Here is an 18,481-nt window from a genome sequence, read left to right as displayed (position 1 = left end):
GAAAGCAAAGATAATTTTCAATCAGTTGAGCTGAAATGATGAAAAACATTTAAATTATTTGACAATTTGGAAAAAAGGACAAAATGTTCATATGATTTGATTTGTTTATGGATAAATTAATGTTCATTAATGACTAAATTGAAATGATGTTAGATAATTGATAAATCACAATCGAGCATTAACAATGGAAGATAAGTCGAAAATTAAACTCGTGAACTATTTAATTAAAAATTAAAAAAAAGTAAAACTGTTAAAGTTAACTAAAAAAGCAAAGCAAATATACAATACAATTAATAGAGAGAGATTTAAAATAAATTACAATGTTCGTTTCTTGATAAAGGGAAGATTTAAAGGATTTTAAAATTTGACCAAACAAATGTCTTAGCGCTAGTTGCCAGTTGACAATTAAGATGTGTAGTATTGAGATTAATAATTAGGAAATTTGAATGGCCAAAAAGGTTAATTGTTAAATTTGTCATTAGTATTTAGGTTAAAAATTTTCCAGTGATGAGACAAATCGATGAAAAATCAAGTTTGCGTGAAAGTTGTCTTCTAAATTTTTGTCCATCAGGAGGTGAATGGAAGGTCGGAGAAATTAGTTTTTGTCTTTAACTATGAAATATATTTACTCGTCATTTGGCAGTAATTAATATTAATTATTACCAAATAGGTGAGTCTATTTATTTTGAACCTCATTAACTTGGTGGGAAATACGTCCAATGAGGTAAAGAGCGAGATGGATTCAGTAGTAACTGGGCAATGCTCACTCGTCAACCATTTAATTAATTGTTAATTTTGATTTGCTTTAGTTTTGTTTAGTCAATTAGATAACGTTTTAGTAATTCAAAGACAGAAATCGTCAATATTTAGGGGCATAGAGAGAAGGGTTCAAATGATTTACTGAAAAGATCAATTTACTATGAAAAGTAAATATTAGGACGAAATTTAAGACTGTAAATAGGCATCAATTACCAATAACTGAAATCAATACATGGAAAATTTAGCAAGTTGCAATTCTTATTGAAATGATTTAGTTCAGATTTATTTAATTTCAATGATTTTCCTATTTCAAGAGGCTTTTCTGTTTCATAGACTTCAACTGAATCAGAGATCATAGTTATTAAATAGGAAACAAATCTATCATTTAAATGATATTATTTGTCCTCAATTACTAAATAATTATGCCGATTTGAAACACAATGAACTTTCCATTAGCTGTATTGATTTTATTAATATTGTTAATATAGTAATAAATGCCTATTTAAAGACATGTAAAAATCTTTTTCTATCTATTAATAATTGAATGCTATTCGAAATTACAAATGAAAGAATAGGAAACTAATTAGAATTAAATTAAAAGTGATTAAATTGAATCATAGCAAACTGAATGTTTGGAATGAAGAAAATCGACTGAATTACTGTCTATTTACTGTTTTTTTGAACTTTTAAAGTTGCTGATTATCTTTCTGAATTAACTTTTGATTCGTCTTTTAGTACTCTTAGAACGCAATTCATATTTGCACAGATCAAGATCAATTAATCCTAAGCCTGTTAATTCTCGAGTAAGAAGACTTGATCTAGCAGGGATCATTTTTTTGGAGAAAGGACGTGTTTTCTTGAGAGTTTTTTTTCGAATCACACGGAAAGGTTGACGAGTAAGCTGCCCGGATTGTCATCTTCGTCTTTCTGCGGTTTTCGTCTTGTCATGACATGAAGAGGTGATGATAACTGTCTGCTGGGATGATTGATTGCATCTGAAAGAGAGAAAAAGAAACAAATTAATATTCAATAGTAAAAAAACCGAAACAATAAAAGTTTCGCAAATCATACCCAAAATTTCTTAAAAAATATTCATGAATAAACAAGCAAAAATATAAATACTTTGACAAACATCAATAGAAAAGTAAAATGCATGAAAATACTAGTAAAGTAAAAGTAAAAATAAAATTGAAAAAATATCAAAATTCATTGAACAGAGTAAGAATCAACCAAAATTAAGATAAGAGTGCTTGGGAAAAAGCTGTAGCAATGCTAGGAATATGGCAAAAGTTCCCTTTTTGGCAATTTTTCAACTCTCTTTAGATAGAATCATGAGTTGACAAAGAAAATGAAAATATGATTTTGAAACTAAAAACAAAAATAAATGAAAGCAATTAAACGAAGTAAAAATAAGCTCAAGATGAAACAGCGTTTAAAAGGTTTGCCTCTTACGGGGACATTTTTGAGAAAATTGAATCTGAATGGTCGACTGGTAGACTTGCTATACGTGCTGCGGGACCAACACGAGAGTGGCGCATAGGTGAATAGGATCGACCTCGAGATCGAAGCATTTTAGCTGCTGGTTTAATTAATCTATTGTTGATAAGATTAACTGGATTAGTTGTTTTAGCTGTTGGTGATGGAGGGTCAAAGATAACTTCATGAACGGGAACAGCTTGTCGCCATAGATCAAGACTGATGAGTTGTTAAAAAGTTTGAAATAAGATGGACACAGGGAAGATTAATTATACATTAGTTAGTGTGTTAGTAATAAGAGTTTCAGAATATAAAGAAGCTTAGAAAGTGAGAAGAAAGAAGGAGAGAAAGCTATTAAGTTAAATTGAAAATTAAGTTGGACAGTTGAGAGGATAACATAATTAATGGTAGGTTAGTTAATACTTATTAGAGGGTTAGGTTATGTTTTGGCCTTGGTTTAAACTATTAAATGTGTTGGGCTATCAATTGAATTGAAAAGTTACTTTTCTAATTCTGTGCTATTTTCACTTCATAGGATTCATGACGGGCATCTTTCATGGCTAGAATTTTTATGTACATTTGTAAGGATGGATGATTAGATACTCTAAGATGATTAAGTAGTCTAGGAATAGCAAAACAGATTTTGAAACCTGTTAAACGATAAAACATGATTCGAGGTAATTCTTTTTTTCTCTTGACTTTTTTTCAGAGTAAGTGGGAAGTGATAATTCTTTGAAAATGGTTGAATTAGCAAAGGTGGGAAGTAAGTAAATTGTTGCTCTTGAACAATACAGAATGGTGACTGTTAATACAATTTTCTGTTCATAGAGAGTTCAGAAAATCGCTGATTTTTTCTCTCCTTGAGGCTATTATGTCTCAAGGTTTATGATATCTAGTAATTAACCTAAAGAAAGAACCACGAAACAGACTTTCCTGGCTCTCGATTATCTATTTTTTGCATCATGATTGTTAGAATTATTAAATAATTTTACTTTTGTGAAATGAAATAATAAAAGATTGCTAATTTGTTTGCTTCTAAAAGCTTACCCTTTAGAATTACGAGTTGATTTACGAACAGCAGGTGATTCTGATGTTGTAATCTTTGAACATCCATGTGCTCGACCACAAGAACGAGTATTGTAATGATGGCCAGAGATACTCGTATTGGAATATGGAAATGGAATCGTAATGGAATTGTTGTTGTTATTAACATTTTTATTGTTAATGCTATTGTTGTTTATGGTTTTGTTATTAGAGTTGTTTTTTAGAGCTGGTTCCCTTGATTCAATTTTGATTGGAATTATTCTTTCATTGGGTTGGGAAGCTGATCGATTTAACTTAAGTCTATTCAACCGGTCTCCTTGTCGCTCAGTTTCAGTAACGGATCCTGTTGTTATTGTAGATGATGATGATGAAGATGATGAATTGGTCTTTCGATTACATCTACTTGATGTTCTGGTAATCTGATTTTCCAACTTATTATTTTGGACCAATTTTTCATTCTCAGCTTTAATTTGATTCAAACCATCACGTAGCTCAATGCGCTTGAATTCACATGTAATTTTAGATAGACTATCATTTCCATTTGATTTAGGGGTTTCCTTTGTTGATGAATTTTTTTCATTTGTGATGATATCTTTACTGGTACTGAGATTACTTTTTTTGTTAGATTTTTCACGTTTAGCATCATGCAAAGCGTTACCAGCAAGCCATAGACAATTTTGCATCCTGCAAAGAGAAAATTGTTTTTTATTAAAATGAAAACACAAGGAGAAGATAATTGAAAAGAGAGAGAGTCATGAAACTACCATCATTAGTCATAAAGTTTTCCAGTCACCCACAAGAAAAGTAAATGAACAATTTCATGGATAAATGTAAAATGGCAATGATACTAAAGTACCACTGTAGCAATGATGCAAGTGCTAATGTCGAGAGGCTTTTCTTTTCATGTGGGTTGGAAATAGCAGTGAAATATTTTCCGGGAGATTAAACGACATCTTAAAAGAACTGATGAAATCAACTCTCAAGCTTTACAATGGTAATTTTGTGAAATCAATTTTAAATACAAAAACTTACTTGACCAGCCATTGTTGCTGAGGGCCAATTATTGAGCCTGGTCGACAGATTCTGATCCATGCTATTGCTTCAGCTGCTGTGAATCTGTAATGTTTCATTAAATAACATGCAATGAGAGTTCCTGTTCGACCAAGGCCAGCTATTCAGGAAAACATAAAGACAAGAAAAATATAAATATTTGAAGAATAAGAACAGAAGGGAAACGTGAAATTTAACAATGTTTACATCATTGTTGCCATTATTAAAAATAGAAAACTAATACAATACCTTTACAATGAACGGCAACAACTCCAGGAGTACCTTCACAAATATCAAGAAATTTCTGAACAATTGATAAATCAGGGGTAGATCCATCATCAAAGTACAAATCGAAATGATTGATGCCAGCATCGGAGAAAATTTTTCCCTGGTAGACTGGACTATTGAGACGAACGACTGTGGTTACACCATTTTTATTAAAATAATCAAAATAATATTCTGGTGGAAGTTTACTGTAAGCATTAGGATGCAGAATAGAGGCATTTTCTGTGGGCCCACAGAAGGCAATCAATTTACCAGGAACAATCCAATTTAAATCACCATTTCTAACCTCTTCGTAGAAGAGATATTCAGCTAAATCAAACTTGGAGTATTCAAAGATTTTCGTCTTAATAGCTTTTTGTACGGCTTTAAGACAATCATGAATAGGCAAACCGTAATCACAAGATGAATAAGAGGCATCACGATAGGTAACATAACGAGCTGGACTGTTTTTACGTAGTTTCATCATTATCGTGTTGGCATCCATGCCTAGCTTTATGATGGCATAACAACCCATCAAGAATGCTGAATTGACTCGACTTTCTTCATAATTGCTTGAAAAATGTATAACTGGTTTGCTTGGCTGTGAATCCATTACTTTAGCTAATTTTTCACAGAATAGGTAAACACAAGCTAGATTTAAAGGGCCAAAATCTTTATCAAATCCTCTATAATGAAATTCTTCATTTCCAACAGGTATGTATGGCAAATTGTCTGACGCAAATGGTTGATAAATAACGTTGACCGTGGCAAAATATAGACGATCTGTAAAATATAAGTAAATATTTAGACCGATTAAATTGTTCAATAAAACAATATTGGACAAATTGTTTTGAAATAAAGTAAGGTTAAACTTGCTTGGTTCAAGCAACTAATTTGTGCAGAACGATGAATTGAAGAATAAAAATAGATCGTTTGAGGGAGATGAAAGTTGAGGACATCTTAAAAAGATATCAAAGAAGTAGTTAGTTTAAATATGCTATATTTACCTGGGATAATAGAAGTCAATTGTACTAGACCGCCGGCAATCATTTTATCACGATCAAGATCTTTATAATGAGCGAAATCATTAACGATATTCTCCAAATAACAAGTCATGGTGCTATATGTAAGTGAGTTTACTCAATAGATTATGGTAAATCTATTTATCAATAACTTGAACTTTCTTGTTTACTTCACAAACCAACTAATAAAAATGGTTGATTTTGTTAGCCTCATCAGGTGAGTAGAACAACAACACCACAGAATGATAAACACAGCCGTAACTCATGTGAAAACCGGTATTAAAGTTGTAGAGTTGCAAGTTAGTTCCACTTGATAATTTAAACAGTATGTTAACACAATAACGATCGCATAAGTTGAAGAAAGGATATATCGTTCTGAATTGAGATTAACAAATTAACTCAAAATTATGATGAGAGATGAATCAATTGATTTCCTTGTACTGAAAAAGGACTTTGAACACAATTGTTTTTTGATAAGATATCTCGGTCAACAGCTGAGAAGATAGGTCACCTAAAAAATCACACGAAAGAGTTAGTCAGGTAGATGGAAAAAAAGTAAGAAAATTCGAGAGAGAGAGAGAGAAAGAAAGAAAAGAAGACAGGACAGACAGAGTGATAAGAAAAATAAGGAGATATCAAGTTTTAAGTCACGATGTATCAATGTGAAGCTAGTGATTGATGGGAATAAATGGAAATTTGATCATCGAGACAAAAAGACATAAAATATTAACGTTTTATACATAACTAGAATAATACTTCCAAGATAAAACGAAACAGAAAGGAAAGTAGAGTCTGATCAAAGCTGACCCATGAACAGAATCGTAAGAGATAATGGCTTATTCAAGAATGGCGTAAAACATTCATTCTCAGCTTAAAAGCTCAAATAAGTATTTGTAACAGCAAACTATCTTAACTGTAGAAAATATTATGTTGATGGAAAAGAAAATAATAGAAGTTGTTAAACATCATCAGCACTATTTTAATCATGCTACTTGTAAAACGAAAATTGGAAAGTTGCTGGACGAGGGTGAAGTTGAAGGTAAAAATAGAAGCAAAAGATGCATAAATAGAGATTAGTTTGATAATTTAGGAGTAGAATAGACTGTAAATATAACAAAAATGAAACAAAATAAACTAATTTATCAAACAATAAGAAAAAAGAGAATAGGTTTGAAAACACTTACTTAGCAGGTTTTGTTAAGATGAAATCAGTTGATGTTGAAACAGCAAAAGAAAAATTCAGGTAAAATTGATGAAATTTGCGAAAGATGACCAACTGAAGATGCTCTAATAGCCACCATCAAGTTGGTGATAATAAAGTTGGTAGCGGTGATGCAGATCAAAAAAACAAGATGAATATTTGAAGTGAAAAAAAGATTTGTTTATCAAGATGGTTTTTTTTCAAATTTCAACCGTTTATCTGTTTTCGGTTAGGCGGTTGGAAAGGTGACTCCCGAATCCGCTCTATTTCTATCAGCTTGATACAGATGGCAGCACAAAAAACGGCAATACAACATTTTCCCGGTTTATTTTGGGACTTCAAATTGAACTCATTTGTTTACTTTCATGATGTAAGTTTCATCTATGCGACTTTAACTCATTACAGATTGTGTAGTCATTTATTTGACCATGGAGAAAACAAAATCAAATTCTCATATAGTTTTGAACTGTTCCTCAAATTTTCAATCTCTCCGAATTGAAGACCCCAAAAAATGTAAGATTTTCTTATTTCATCTTTTTTTCTTCTCATAGTTTATATTTTTTAACCTTTATCTCTCTTGTCACTTTTAGCATCTCCTGAATGTGAAAATAACCAATTCCCTCAATATTTCCTAAGATCTATTCCGGATTTGAAGAGACATTTTAGTCTCCAGGAGAAAATTGGGGAAGGTACTTTCAGCAAGGTGTTCAAGTCAAAATTATTGAAGAATCCAACAAAAAGCTTTGCTTTGAAATGTATCGTACCAACTATGAAATGGGATCGAGTGGCAAATGAAATTCGTTATTTAAGAGATCTTGGTGGGAACTCGAATATCATTGGTGTCAGAACCTGTTTCTTTGGTAGTGGACTATGCGTCATTGTGATGCCATATTTTCCAAGCACTAAATTTGTTGATTTTCTTAAAGATGCCAATGGTTTTGAAATACAAAGCTACATGAAAAATCTTTTCATAGCTTTAGAGGCAGTTCATAAACATGGCATCATTCACCGTGATATTAAACCCAGCAATTTTCTATTCAACCGAAAATCGATGACATTTGGACTCATTGACTTTGGTCTCGCCGAAGACGAGGTAGTTCTCCGTAAACACGCCTTAAGTGCTCGAGAAAATATCCAGTTTGCTTCTCCAGCCCTTTCATCTAAATCAGCTATTAAAGAGCTTGTTGCAACCAAATCAAACTTTGCTCTTCATGATAGAGAGGGTATTAAAAATCCAGTTTTAATAAAAAAGCGTACCTACGATGACATGGCCCCGAGTCCTTCTAATACTACTTCATCAAAAAAAGTTAAATGCAATGAAAATTTCAGTACTCCAGTAAAACGTAAAAATCCAGCAGTAATTCCAGAAACTCCACCAAAAAATAATGTAGATAAGAAAGAAGCTGAAGTTAAACCACGAAAATTCATATTAAAACCTTCATCTATTTCTAATCCTTGTGCTTGCTATGGAAAAGAGCAAATCTGTAATAATTGTTTGCGGCGTTTTGATCTTGCTGCACCCAGAGCTGGAACTAGAGGTTTTCGAGCTCCAGAAGTTTTATTAAGACATTTGCAGCAGACAACTGCCATTGATGTCTGGTCTGCTGGTGTTATTATGGCCTGTTTATTGTCCAGGAGGTATCCATTTTTCAGCACTTTTGCTGATGATTTGACTTCTCTTAGTCAAATGATGACCGTTTTAGGAAGTAAAAGATTCATCAAAGCGGCAAAAGAATTGAACCAATCAATTATTATGAACCCAAAGACAATACCTCCACTCGATTTGAAAAAGCTATGTGAAAATCTTAGAGGCAATAATTCACTCGAAATAGACGACAGTGCCTACGATTTACTGGATCATCTTCTTGAGCCCAACCCAAGAAAGCGGTTAACAGCTAGTGAAGCTCTCATGCATCCATTTATTTCTCAGAAGACGTAATTAACGGGTTTAGTCTTACATAAAAAATTCAGACAATGTAAAAATTAATAAAGTTACTGTTTTATAGTTTTATTAAATTAACGCAAAAATAAAGTTAATACGTTATTGCTTACTGTAAATTACTGCAGTGTTGAGCAAATTTAGTTAAACAAGACAAAATAAGGGAGTAAGTACAGTCATTATTGAACAGACATGATTTTTTGAGCATTAATCTTAGATTTTCCTTCAATGTCTATCGACAATTCCTTCGATAGTACGGATATTTAATAAAATAAGCACAATTTAAACTCTTTTCAAAATTTTCAAAACATGTAATTCATACCAAAACAAGAATCATTTTATCAGCTAATATCTTCATAGCTCGGAATAAGCTAAAGCATTCTTTTTGTTTATTAAAGTAAGTTTTCATTGTCAAATAGTGGATTAAATAACAATTAATTTATAATCATACATCACCAGCTTTGATATAAAAGTATAAAGATCAGATGGTTACGAAAAGAGATGACTTCAAAAACAGTTTTACAAGTAAAAGGTGAGGTAAAGTCTAGTGAGTTCTAGTCATTATCATTAGCAAATGATAGTAGACTTTGTGTATAAGGTAGGCCAATTTCATCTTCTCCATAAGTTGATGTCAACAATTGAGTTTCTTCTTTACTGAGAGTGGCAAAGGTCGAATCCAAAGAGGGTAAGAATGATGAGAAGGGTGTTATAGTGACAGAATCGATCATTTTAACTTGATTTGCTCCAGGTTCTTTGTAAGGTGGTAAACATGAAATACCATCGGATAGTTGACCAACTAAACTTCCTAAAGTCACTGTCTTTTCTTTTCCTTGACTTCCAATAAAACCCAATGTTGTGGTTCCATCATTCTTCTGCCGTAGGAAACTTAAATGTGACCCTTCCGGTCTTTCCAACGTTAATCGATCAGCAGCTATTTTTGCTGATTTTTTTACATGAGCTAAAATGTGTTCTGCATTCAGCTCTTCGTCATCAATGAGTTCAATTTCACTGAAATCATTCATTTCTTTATCAGGAAGTTTTAGCGGGTCCGTACAGCTGTCTTGTTGTGAGTTTTCAATACCTGGCATTGTTTGAATTGAAGAGTCAATCTCCATTATTGGACTTTCTTCCATATCATAGCCAAGTTGACCTGGACTTGAATCAGGATAAGGTTTGGCTAACTCAGGAAGAATGTTTTTATTGAAAATTTTGCATCTAGCATAATGCCATAATTTTCGCGCTGCCTTATAAGATGGTGAAGCTCTCCATTTATTGCTCAGAAGACATAATTAACTGGTTTAGTCTTACATAAAAATAAACATCGCACTATTGGACTAAACTTGGTCTCAATTGATTTGTACATGAATAACAATTATAATCAAATACCAAATCAATTTGAAAGCCAATTTTATTGTATTTGTGAAAATATTGACAAGTGAGTAAAGATGACTGATACATGTAATTCATACCAAAACAAGAATCTCACCAAAAGAAAGCCTGAGATGAAGAGTGATCGATGTGCACCTACTTGAAGCTTGTTTCTTAATAATCATGAATATCGACTTTAAGGCCAACAGTGAGTTTTCGAAGATAAAAGAGCTGAAGATGTTGAAACATTCATTGTAAATCATTATCAAGCCATTAAAATTTTTCGGTGTTACCTTTTACTACTTGATTAAATCAGGGTAACAATCCTGATTGAGTTACATGTGACCAATCATGCATTTAAATGATAGTCTCAATATTTCCACAGTATCTTAAGTGTTACAATACAAATTACATTGAATTGTTGGTGCAATTAATTACTGAGATAAACAATGTTTTATGGCAAGAAAAAGTTTCGCAAAAATGTTCAGTTTAGTTTATTCAGTAATAAATGGCATTAGTTTAATCTAAATGTTACATGCTAATCTGTATTTAAGCAATTTACTCAATGAACAATTGTTAATAAGTTGCAAAATTTGAACCTTTCAACAGTAATTAAAAACAACTGTAAAATAGTAACTAAACAGTAAACCTTGAATTTTATGTTGATAGATTCAGCTGATGATCATTGATCAGACAGTGATAGTGATTTAGTTTTATCAAAAAGGATTTCAACAAGATAGCAATTAAATGAGCGGAAAATAGATTAATATAGAAAAATGGTGTTTACAAGATAAGCTGATAGTCAATTGTGATAATAGCTCATAGACTTTTGAATCGAGTGTAGCTTTTTTTATATTCAAGTTCATGAGCACTTAAATCCGAATTGGAATGTTCATTTTTTTACAATTTAAGTTCAAATGGATAAGGAACAATTTAAGGTTAATAATTGACAATCAACTGTAGACTTATCAGAATCACAGAGCAACCGTAACTTTCAATTTATATTACACTGTGAATAATTAACAGTAAAAGTAATGACTGACTTTATTTATTTAGCTAATTAAAACAAAAGCTGCTCATGTCAATTCAATTGTTGAATGAAAAAAGAGAAAATTTCTATCACCAGTTGTGTTCATCTGAAAAACTGGTTAAGAGCAATGAATTTTGGGATAACCAGTAAACTTGATTTTTCACCTTTTTTCAGCAATTGAATAACAACCCCTCAACTTACCTAAACCAGTGGATTACCAATAGTTGTTTAACCCTGTGTAATAATGGGAAAAGTTACATTTTATGATGATTTTGTTGCTTCTGTTGGATATATTTAATATTATATTGAAGATGTTGATGACAATACCGATAATCTTGATTAAATTTGATCTATATAAGCTTCAAGTAGATGAATATCAACTTGAAGCATGTTTAAGTTGAGTGTAGAATTTTAATGATGATCAATATTTTAGTTAAATTATAAACACTTTCTGTATTTATTCCTTTCCCTTTACCCATTCACTTTCATTAATGTAATTGTGCCACAACAACCAGTATACTGTTAAAAGTCATTTATAATTGTGATCCTTCATTCATCTAATCATCTATTTATTGTATAATTGTTAAATAACTCAATCCATTCAAATATGGATTTAAAATTGAAAAATTTGAAAACTTATGGTACTCAAGAAGAGGTAAGTTATACTTTTTTCTTTATCTTCTGATCACTTCTGAATCTTATGTTATTTGATCATATGTGCGGTTATTATCATAGACAAAAGTTATTATTATAAGTTTGTCTAGTTAACAACATTCAGTAACTGAAAGTTTCTTCATTTGACAAGCTACATGTATTTTTACCTAGAATCTGACTCTTTTAAAACAAGTTTTACTTCATTTCAATGAACTTGATTTCTTGCAGGATAAGTCAAACTTGAAAAAATCAAACAGCGGTTTTGTAACAAATTTTTGCACAAATGGAATTGATAATACAATTAGAAGAGGAATGTCAGTGTTGACCACAGTTTTATTTGTGGCTGGTGAAAATGCTGGAGCTGGACTGTTAACATTACCACACACTCTTAACAAGACAGGATGGATTGGAGTACCATTGATGTTAATTATGTGTTTTGATGCTGCCATAGCTGGTTCGCTAATTGGTAAATGTTGGCTTATCCTAGAGGAAAGATGGCCTGAATTTCAAGCATCTTGTCGTGATCCATATCCAGCGATTGGTCAAATGGCTTATGGATCCAAGATGAAGTAAGAACCTATTAATAGAAATTAGTAATACATTTCATGTTATTTACTGATTTGGAACGCTATTTCTGTTTATAAAACTAATATTTTATTTATTTTTATTTATTTTCAGATCTGTGATCACACTCTTTATTCAGCTTAGTTCGATTGGTTCAAGCTGTGTTTGTCTTATGGTTTGTGCTCAATTAACATCTGATCTTATCGATCCTGATAGAGTTTTATCATATGGAGTTTGGATATTAATAGTTTGCGCTGCCATTTGTCCTCTTATGTGGCTCGGTACACCCGTTGAATTTTGGCTTGCTGCGGCTGTTGCTTTGGGTACATCTACAATAGCAGTGGCGATATTACTGTTCAATATCGTTAAAGTTTTTATTTCACTTGAATCATTACCGACACCTTCACCAACCAATGCTTCAACTATTTCTTTAGCATTCGGAGCTTTTGTCTTTGCCTTTGGAGGGACCGGACCATTTCCAACCTTCCAAAATGACATGAGGAAGAAGAATAGGTTTACTAGAGCAGTTACCTTTGGATTTATAAGTATGTTACCGATCAATGTGAAAATTGTTTCAAAAAATAAGCTAAATTCATTTTCTTATTTAGTTTTATTGATTCTTTTCCTGCCTTTGGCTGTAATGGGATATCTAACGTATGGCTCATCTGTTAGTACCAATATTATAAACTCAATCCCAAATGGAACTCATCGTATTGTTGTGTCCATCTTAATGACTGGACATCTATTTTTTGCTTCACTGTTAATGATTAATCCTGCACTTCAACAAATTGAAGATAAATTTTCGATTCCTCATAGTAAGTATGGAAACTCTAAGAATAATTGATAACCATTTTAATAAATTTTTATTATAATTGCAGCATTCAATTGGAAGAGAGTCGCTATCAGAGTAACAATGCTGTGTATTATATTATTTCTTGGTGAATCTGTTCCAAGATTTGGCAAACTATTAGATCTAGTTGGTGGATCAACAGCTACTGGCTTGGCGTTTGTATTCCCACCATTATTTTATATTAAATTATGTTCAATGAAAAATTCATCTTGGCCTGATAGGTAACTATTCATATTTAGCTCGAAATATTTTGCATTCTATCTAATCTATTATTTCTTATTTTACAGACGAATATCATTGCTAAATAAATTGTATTATTACAAGATTATTTTATTAGGAATCGTTGGCGGAGTCTGTGCAACTATTGCAGCTGTTATAACAATTTTAGGTCCAAACACATTTGTGTTACCGTGTTATATTGATTTTAACTGTACTTATGAATGATTGTGTTTATAAGTTTTTATTAGATAGTTTAAGGGTCAGTTGCATTGAGAACGGAGCTTGGTTGATTTAATCAACTTTCATTTTTATTTCAATTGTAAAAATATATAAATTGTAAAACTATTTTAAAAATGCAATATGGTTTTCGAGCTTAAGAAATTTTATTAAAACATTTGCAATAGACAATTGCCATTGATATCTGGTCTAGTTTTGTTATTATCGCTGAAATCATTCATTTCATTGTCAGGAAGTTTTAGCGGGTGATGTCGTGATGATGATGATGATTTTGAATGATGGCTACATGAGCTTCTTCTATGATGCCTATGATGATGGTGAGAATGATGAGAACGATGATGTCCGTGTTTATGTTTTTTAGACTTTTTCTTTTTCTTTGCAGTGGCTAGATTATTTGAAGACGATGAACCAACTTTAAGAACAAGTTTCAACGGTCTCTGCTCAAATGGACTATCTTCACAGCCAGATTTATGATGATCCTTGTGTTTCTTATGTTTCTTTGACTTCATTATTATAGATAAAAACAACAGAAAAACAATAAACTTTACACAGTACAATTAAATGAAAGTATCACAAGATTATCATACTAAACTTGGTAGATTAAATTAGCGAAAACTAACAATTTTTAGTTAATTCAACTTGAGATATAGATAATTCATCAGCTTTTTAAATTTGGTGTAAAGATTGATATTAAATATTTTATGTTATAATAACATTGTTATTTATCAACGGTCCCTGTTGTCCTTTAACAGAGTTGGTTAAAGTCAGAGTTTGTCTTACTTCTTTGACTGGTTTCATTGATTAAATTGTTTTTATTTAAATTATTTCATCTAATTATCAAATTAATCAATGGCTGAATCATCTAAGAATCCAGTGGTAACTTGGTGGCGAACATTTAATTGTTATCCACCCGAATACAACCGTGCTATTCATGGACCCTATGATCCACGGATTAATTATGCTTGCAAAGATAAAGGTATCTTGGATGTCAAGTTGAATGAATTACCTTCATGGTTGATGCGACGACGATTCACCCCTAGTGCTATAGCTGGTGTTATGTCTCGACATTTCTATCGATCTTGTCATCATCATTTTATTGCTGTCCGAAGTAGATCAAACATGTTCTTTACTGTGCTCTTGATTACAGCTGCTATGGGTTATGTTTTCCAGTTGCATAATATGAGTAAGTTGCTTAATTGCTTAACCATACTTGCAATATTATTAATGCATTTCTCTTTTGTATACAGGTCATCACAGACGTTATAAGTACCATTGGTAAACAATATTTACGATTCATCATTACAATTCCGATGGAAATTTGTTGAGAAGAATCCAAATCAAGTGTCTAACATCTTAAAACTTTAGCTTCTTCTCTCCATAGAAAATCTATTATTATTGATGTAGTAATGTGTTTACACTGTTAGCAATTAAAATTTCTGAATTGTAAAATTTAATTTTACGAGTTGCAAAATATCTTTTATTCTTGATAATCTTTGTTACAAATGATAAATTCAAGATAAATAGTCTCTTCGGTGATACAATTCACTCAGTAATCTGTATACATAAGACGGTGTATAACATCCCCAATTAGTAACAAAACCATTTACTAATTCAGGAGGGACATAATCAAAAACTGGATTAACCACTTCCGTTTCAGTAGAGAAAGGAGACTCGTGGAACGGCAAAATTTGGTGCGGTGACACGAATTTGTTAAAAGCTACTTGATCATGGGAAATTAAATAATTTGGAGTTATTTTAAATATAGGAGTACAAACAGTTAAAGGAACCGAATGATTTTTGGCAGCATAAGCTAAAGCATAAGATCCACTGACAGCTTTTAAGCCTCCATTGGCCATTACAGAATGAGTTCCAATAATAACTTTATTAACTCTAGGCATGATTGCAAATATTGCAGAGTCCGGAATCAAGATTGTGTTGATACCAGCTTCAGCCAATTTCATAGCTAATTCCGTGCCATTACCAGAGGGTTCAGATTCAGCTACAAATACTTGGAAAGTCATGTATTTAGCTGCGTATTTGAGAAAGGCCTCGACAGATTTTGATTTTCCAGCAGTCAGTATAACCTGGCCAGATGATATTTGTTCAAGTGATTTTGACGCAATATTTTCAACTGATGCTTCCAATTCACTATCCAACTCGCTAAGATAATCTATAATATTTTCCTTCAGATCTTTGAATGGCTGGGCATAATCATGAGTAGCTAAATCATCGCTAATCATCATTTTAGGTAAAGATTCCTCAGTATCAAATCCAATTGATTTATCACCTGGATTTTTACTTGAAGCTGTTACATACTCATCTCTGATACCTTTCAATACCCGCAAGACGATATTAGTGGGTACAGTTTCGATGGGGTCAGCTTTAGAAAGAAGATCACCAATACAGGTAAAGATTGAAATCAAATCTTGGGCAGAATTCCAGGCACAACCTTTTACCCCTTTTTCCAGTAAATCCATAGTCCGAAATGCTTTAAGATAACATCCATTGACTTTACCCAATTTTAAATCTTCAACCAATTTGTCAACCTGGGTAACTGAACGGATTTCAGCTATTTTATCCTCACTTAATTTATCCATTATCTAGAAATAGAAACAATTAAATAACAAAAACACTTGGATTTCAAAAAACAACACTTATTGATCAGGTTTGTTTTGTAGTGAAAATAGTCTTTTTGTCTATTTCAACAGATTAGAGAGTAGGAAAATCAAAGGGAGAACTTGAATGTCATTTTAATGTTCAAGAATCAATGACATTGTAATTTTTTCATTTATTGTGATCGGTTTACTATATTTTTGTTTGTGTCATTAATAAATCATCATGTCTGGACACAAGGTTTGTCTTATTGTTATCGATGGCTGGGGCATTTCAGATGAAGTCAAGGGAAATGCTATCCTTGCTGCTGATACTCCAATAATGGATGGATTGGCTAAAAATGATGGTCAATATCTTACATTAGATGCTTCTGGATTATCAGTTGGGTTACCGGATGGTCTAATGGGTAACTCAGAAGTTGGACACTTGAATATCGGTGCTGGTCGAGTTATGTACCAAGACATTGTTCGAATCAACATGGATGTTAAAAGTAAAAAAATTAAGGATAATCCTACTTTCGTAGCAGCTTGTGATCGAGCTAAAACTGTTAGCGGTGGACGTCTACATTTGCTCGGCTTGATCAGTGATGGTGGTGTGCACGCTCACATTGAACATCTTTTTGCACTTCTCGAGGGTGCAAAAGCGCACAAGGTTGATAAAGTTTTTATCCACTTTTTCTCAGACGGACGGGATACTAGTCCTACCTCTGGAGTCAATTATATCCAACAAGTCTTGGATAAGATTAAAGAATTAAATTATGGCTCTCTCACCTCACTTATGGGTCGATATTATGCTATGGATCGAGATAAGCGTTGGGAACGTATAAAAATTGCCTATGACGGTTTGGTCCAAGGTATTGGTGACAAATGTTCTGCTGACAAGATTATTGATTTTGTCAAGCAAAAGTACGAAGAAAAAATTACTGATGAGTTTATCAAGCCGGTTATTATAAATGAAGAAGGTTTGATAAAAGACAAAGATACTCTGGTATTCATCAATTATCGATCTGATCGAATGAGGGAGATAACTGAAAGCTTTGGTGTCAGGCTTAATTTTGAGACTGATAAATCTCCTCAGGACATTAAACTGTTCACAATGACTAAATACAAGGATGAATTTCCATTTGATGTACTTTATCCTCCGGTTGTCCCTAAAAATGTCCTCTCTGAAGTCGTAGCCAGTGCTGGTTATAAACAATTTCATTGTGCTGAAACAGAGAAATACGCACACGTTACTTTCTTTTTCAATGGAGGACAAGAGAAAGCTTTCGATAAAGAAGAGCGATGTATGGTTCCATCTCCAAAAGTGGCCACTTACGATCTTCAGCCTACAATGAATGCTGCTGGAGTGGGAGAGAAAATGGTTGAAGCCATTGCTAGTGGTGAGTATAACTTTGTCATGTGTAACTTTGCACCACCTGATATGGTTGGCCATACCGGCAAATACGAACCAGCGGTAATTGCATGTACTACTACGGACAAGGCTATCGGTGCAATCAAAGAAGCCTGTGAAAAGCATGGATACATTTTATTAATTACTGCTGATCATGGTAATGCAGAGAGAATGATTGATGAAAAAGGTGGACCAGTAACTTCACATACCACTTATCGAGTACCATTTTGTATGACTGGACCTTACAAATTCAAGAAGATAACACACAATGCCGCTTTATGTGATGTTGCTCCTACCGTTTTAGCGCTTATGGACGTCCCTATACCATCCGATATGACTGGTCAATCTTTAGTTGAAAAATAATTAGCAGATTAGAAATGTATCATGAATTAGTCGATATTTATTGTTTGAAGTGATCAGCAATTTGCGTTTGAATGTTATTTTTTCTCAAATCCTCATTATTTTTAGTCTATTCAATTATAATTAACTTAATATTTTGCTTTTAAATAAACAGAGTTGAAATTAAATATATCATAGTCTATCAATTCGTTCAACTAATATCTAGATTATATGGTGAATTACGAACAGTTTAGACTTACCATGAAATTTATTGTGCTCATACCTAATGAACGTTAATAACTTCATCAAATGGCTAATTAATAGTCTGATTCTCATAATCGACAATTTCACGCGAATCTCGTTCAGGAAACAAAAGCTTACAAGCTTAATAATTTCTCATAATCTAGATATATCTGATATTTTATTCACTTTTTGATAATTTGCTTTTGTTTTAGATGAG

General features: G+C 32.4%; 7 protein-coding genes across 8 annotated transcripts; 4 read left to right on the top strand and 3 right to left on the bottom strand.

Annotated features, from left to right (window-relative positions):
* Positions 1–203: 203 nt before the first annotated feature.
* On the bottom strand, positions 204–7,025 carry LOC107364501 (dual specificity protein phosphatase CDC14C). Of its 2 annotated transcripts, XM_015931864.3 has the most exons (7): positions 6,800–7,025; positions 5,601–6,126; positions 4,579–5,376; positions 4,312–4,450; positions 3,283–3,963; positions 2,212–2,454; positions 204–1,754 (listed from the first exon to the last, which is right to left on the bottom strand). In XM_015931864.3, exons 2-7 carry the CDS (start codon positions 5,707–5,709, stop codon positions 1,673–1,675), a joined length of 2,052 nt encoding a protein of 683 aa, XP_015787350.2. In that variant the 5' UTR covers positions 5,710–6,126; positions 6,800–7,025; the 3' UTR covers positions 204–1,672. The 2 variants fall into 2 exon arrangements, with proteins under 2 accessions (XP_015787350.2, XP_015787351.2); XM_015931865.3 differs by lacking the exon at positions 2,212–2,454.
* A 152-nt stretch (positions 7,026–7,177) lies between these two features.
* Positions 7,178–8,853, top strand: LOC107364503 (cell division cycle 7-related protein kinase). Its single transcript, XM_015931867.3, has 2 exons — positions 7,178–7,329; positions 7,407–8,853. Exons 1-2 carry the CDS (start codon positions 7,245–7,247, stop codon positions 8,753–8,755), a joined length of 1,434 nt encoding a protein of 477 aa, XP_015787353.2. The 5' UTR covers positions 7,178–7,244; the 3' UTR covers positions 8,756–8,853.
* A 456-nt stretch (positions 8,854–9,309) lies between these two features.
* LOC149094867 (bromodomain-containing protein 7-like) lies at positions 9,310–9,888 on the bottom strand. The gene has a single exon (XM_089266026.1). The coding sequence runs from the start codon at positions 9,886–9,888 to the stop codon at positions 9,310–9,312; it is 579 nt and encodes a 192-aa protein (XP_089122152.1).
* A 1,251-nt stretch (positions 9,889–11,139) lies between these two features.
* LOC107364421 (uncharacterized) lies at positions 11,140–13,858 on the top strand. The gene is made up of 6 exons (XM_015931760.3): positions 11,140–11,808; positions 12,036–12,376; positions 12,486–12,916; positions 12,980–13,186; positions 13,250–13,442; positions 13,509–13,858. The coding sequence occupies exons 1-6, from the start codon at positions 11,761–11,763 to the stop codon at positions 13,663–13,665; spliced, it is 1,377 nt and encodes a 458-aa protein (XP_015787246.1). The 5' UTR covers positions 11,140–11,760; the 3' UTR covers positions 13,666–13,858.
* A 583-nt stretch (positions 13,859–14,441) lies between these two features.
* Positions 14,442–15,131, top strand: ATPsynF (ATP synthase, subunit F). Its single transcript, XM_015931762.2, has 2 exons — positions 14,442–14,860; positions 14,925–15,131. Exons 1-2 carry the CDS (start codon positions 14,527–14,529, stop codon positions 14,954–14,956), a joined length of 366 nt encoding a protein of 121 aa, XP_015787248.1. The 5' UTR covers positions 14,442–14,526; the 3' UTR covers positions 14,957–15,131.
* LOC107364420 (2,3-bisphosphoglycerate-independent phosphoglycerate mutase) lies at positions 15,131–18,209 on the top strand. The gene has a single exon (XM_015931759.2). The coding sequence runs from the start codon at positions 16,516–16,518 to the stop codon at positions 18,043–18,045; it is 1,530 nt and encodes a 509-aa protein (XP_015787245.2). The 5' UTR covers positions 15,131–16,515; the 3' UTR covers positions 18,046–18,209.
* On the bottom strand, positions 15,132–16,274 carry eIF2Bbeta (eukaryotic translation initiation factor 2B subunit beta). Its single transcript, XM_015931761.3, has one exon. The coding sequence runs from the start codon at positions 16,272–16,274 to the stop codon at positions 15,189–15,191; it is 1,086 nt and encodes a 361-aa protein (XP_015787247.1). The 3' UTR covers positions 15,132–15,188.
* Positions 18,210–18,481: the final 272 nt, after the last annotated feature.

This window comes from Tetranychus urticae, chromosome 1 (genome assembly GCF_039701765.1).
Source record: "Tetranychus urticae isolate SD_2017Ah chromosome 1, NJAU_TeUrti_SD_1.0, whole genome shotgun sequence".
NCBI lineage: Eukaryota > Metazoa > Arthropoda > Arachnida > Trombidiformes > Tetranychidae > Tetranychus > Tetranychus urticae.
This window is presented reverse-complemented; position numbering and strand designations above follow the sequence as displayed.

What these genes read in the sequence shown, in the direction of transcription:
- LOC107364503 (XM_015931867.3), top strand. Translation starts at nt 7,245, where the DNA reads ATGGAGAAAACAAAATCAAATTCTCATATAGTTTTGAACTGTTCCTCA. An exon ending in AATTGAAGACCCCAAAAAAT is followed by an intron (nt 7,330 to 7,406) that starts GTAAGATTTTCT and finishes TGTCACTTTTAG; the next exon opens with CATCTCCTGAATGTGAAAAT.
- LOC107364501 (XM_015931864.3), bottom strand. Translation starts at nt 5,709, where the DNA reads ATGACTTGTTATTTGGAGAATATCGTTAATGATTTCGCTCATTATAAA. An exon ending in TGTTGCCGTTCATTGTAAAG is followed by an intron (nt 4,451 to 4,578) that starts GTATTGTATTAG and finishes TTTCCTGAATAG; the next exon opens with CTGGCCTTGGTCGAACAGGA. An exon ending in TCAACTCGTAATTCTAAAGG is followed by an intron (nt 2,455 to 3,282) that starts GTAAGCTTTTAG and finishes ACAACTCATCAG; the next exon opens with TCTTGATCTATGGCGACAAG.
- LOC107364420 (XM_015931759.2), top strand. Translation starts at nt 16,516, where the DNA reads ATGTCTGGACACAAGGTTTGTCTTATTGTTATCGATGGCTGGGGCATT.
- eIF2Bbeta (XM_015931761.3), bottom strand. Translation starts at nt 16,274, where the DNA reads ATGGATAAATTAAGTGAGGATAAAATAGCTGAAATCCGTTCAGTTACC.
- LOC149094867 (XM_089266026.1), bottom strand. Translation starts at nt 9,888, where the DNA reads ATGGAAGAAAGTCCAATAATGGAGATTGACTCTTCAATTCAAACAATG.
- ATPsynF (XM_015931762.2), top strand. Translation starts at nt 14,527, where the DNA reads ATGGCTGAATCATCTAAGAATCCAGTGGTAACTTGGTGGCGAACATTT. An exon ending in TTTCCAGTTGCATAATATGA is followed by an intron (nt 14,861 to 14,924) that starts GTAAGTTGCTTA and finishes TTTTGTATACAG; the next exon opens with GTCATCACAGACGTTATAAG.
- LOC107364421 (XM_015931760.3), top strand. Translation starts at nt 11,761, where the DNA reads ATGGATTTAAAATTGAAAAATTTGAAAACTTATGGTACTCAAGAAGAG. An exon ending in CTTATGGTACTCAAGAAGAG is followed by an intron (nt 11,809 to 12,035) that starts GTAAGTTATACT and finishes GATTTCTTGCAG; the next exon opens with GATAAGTCAAACTTGAAAAA. An exon ending in AATTCATCTTGGCCTGATAG is followed by an intron (nt 13,443 to 13,508) that starts GTAACTATTCAT and finishes CTTATTTTACAG; the next exon opens with ACGAATATCATTGCTAAATA.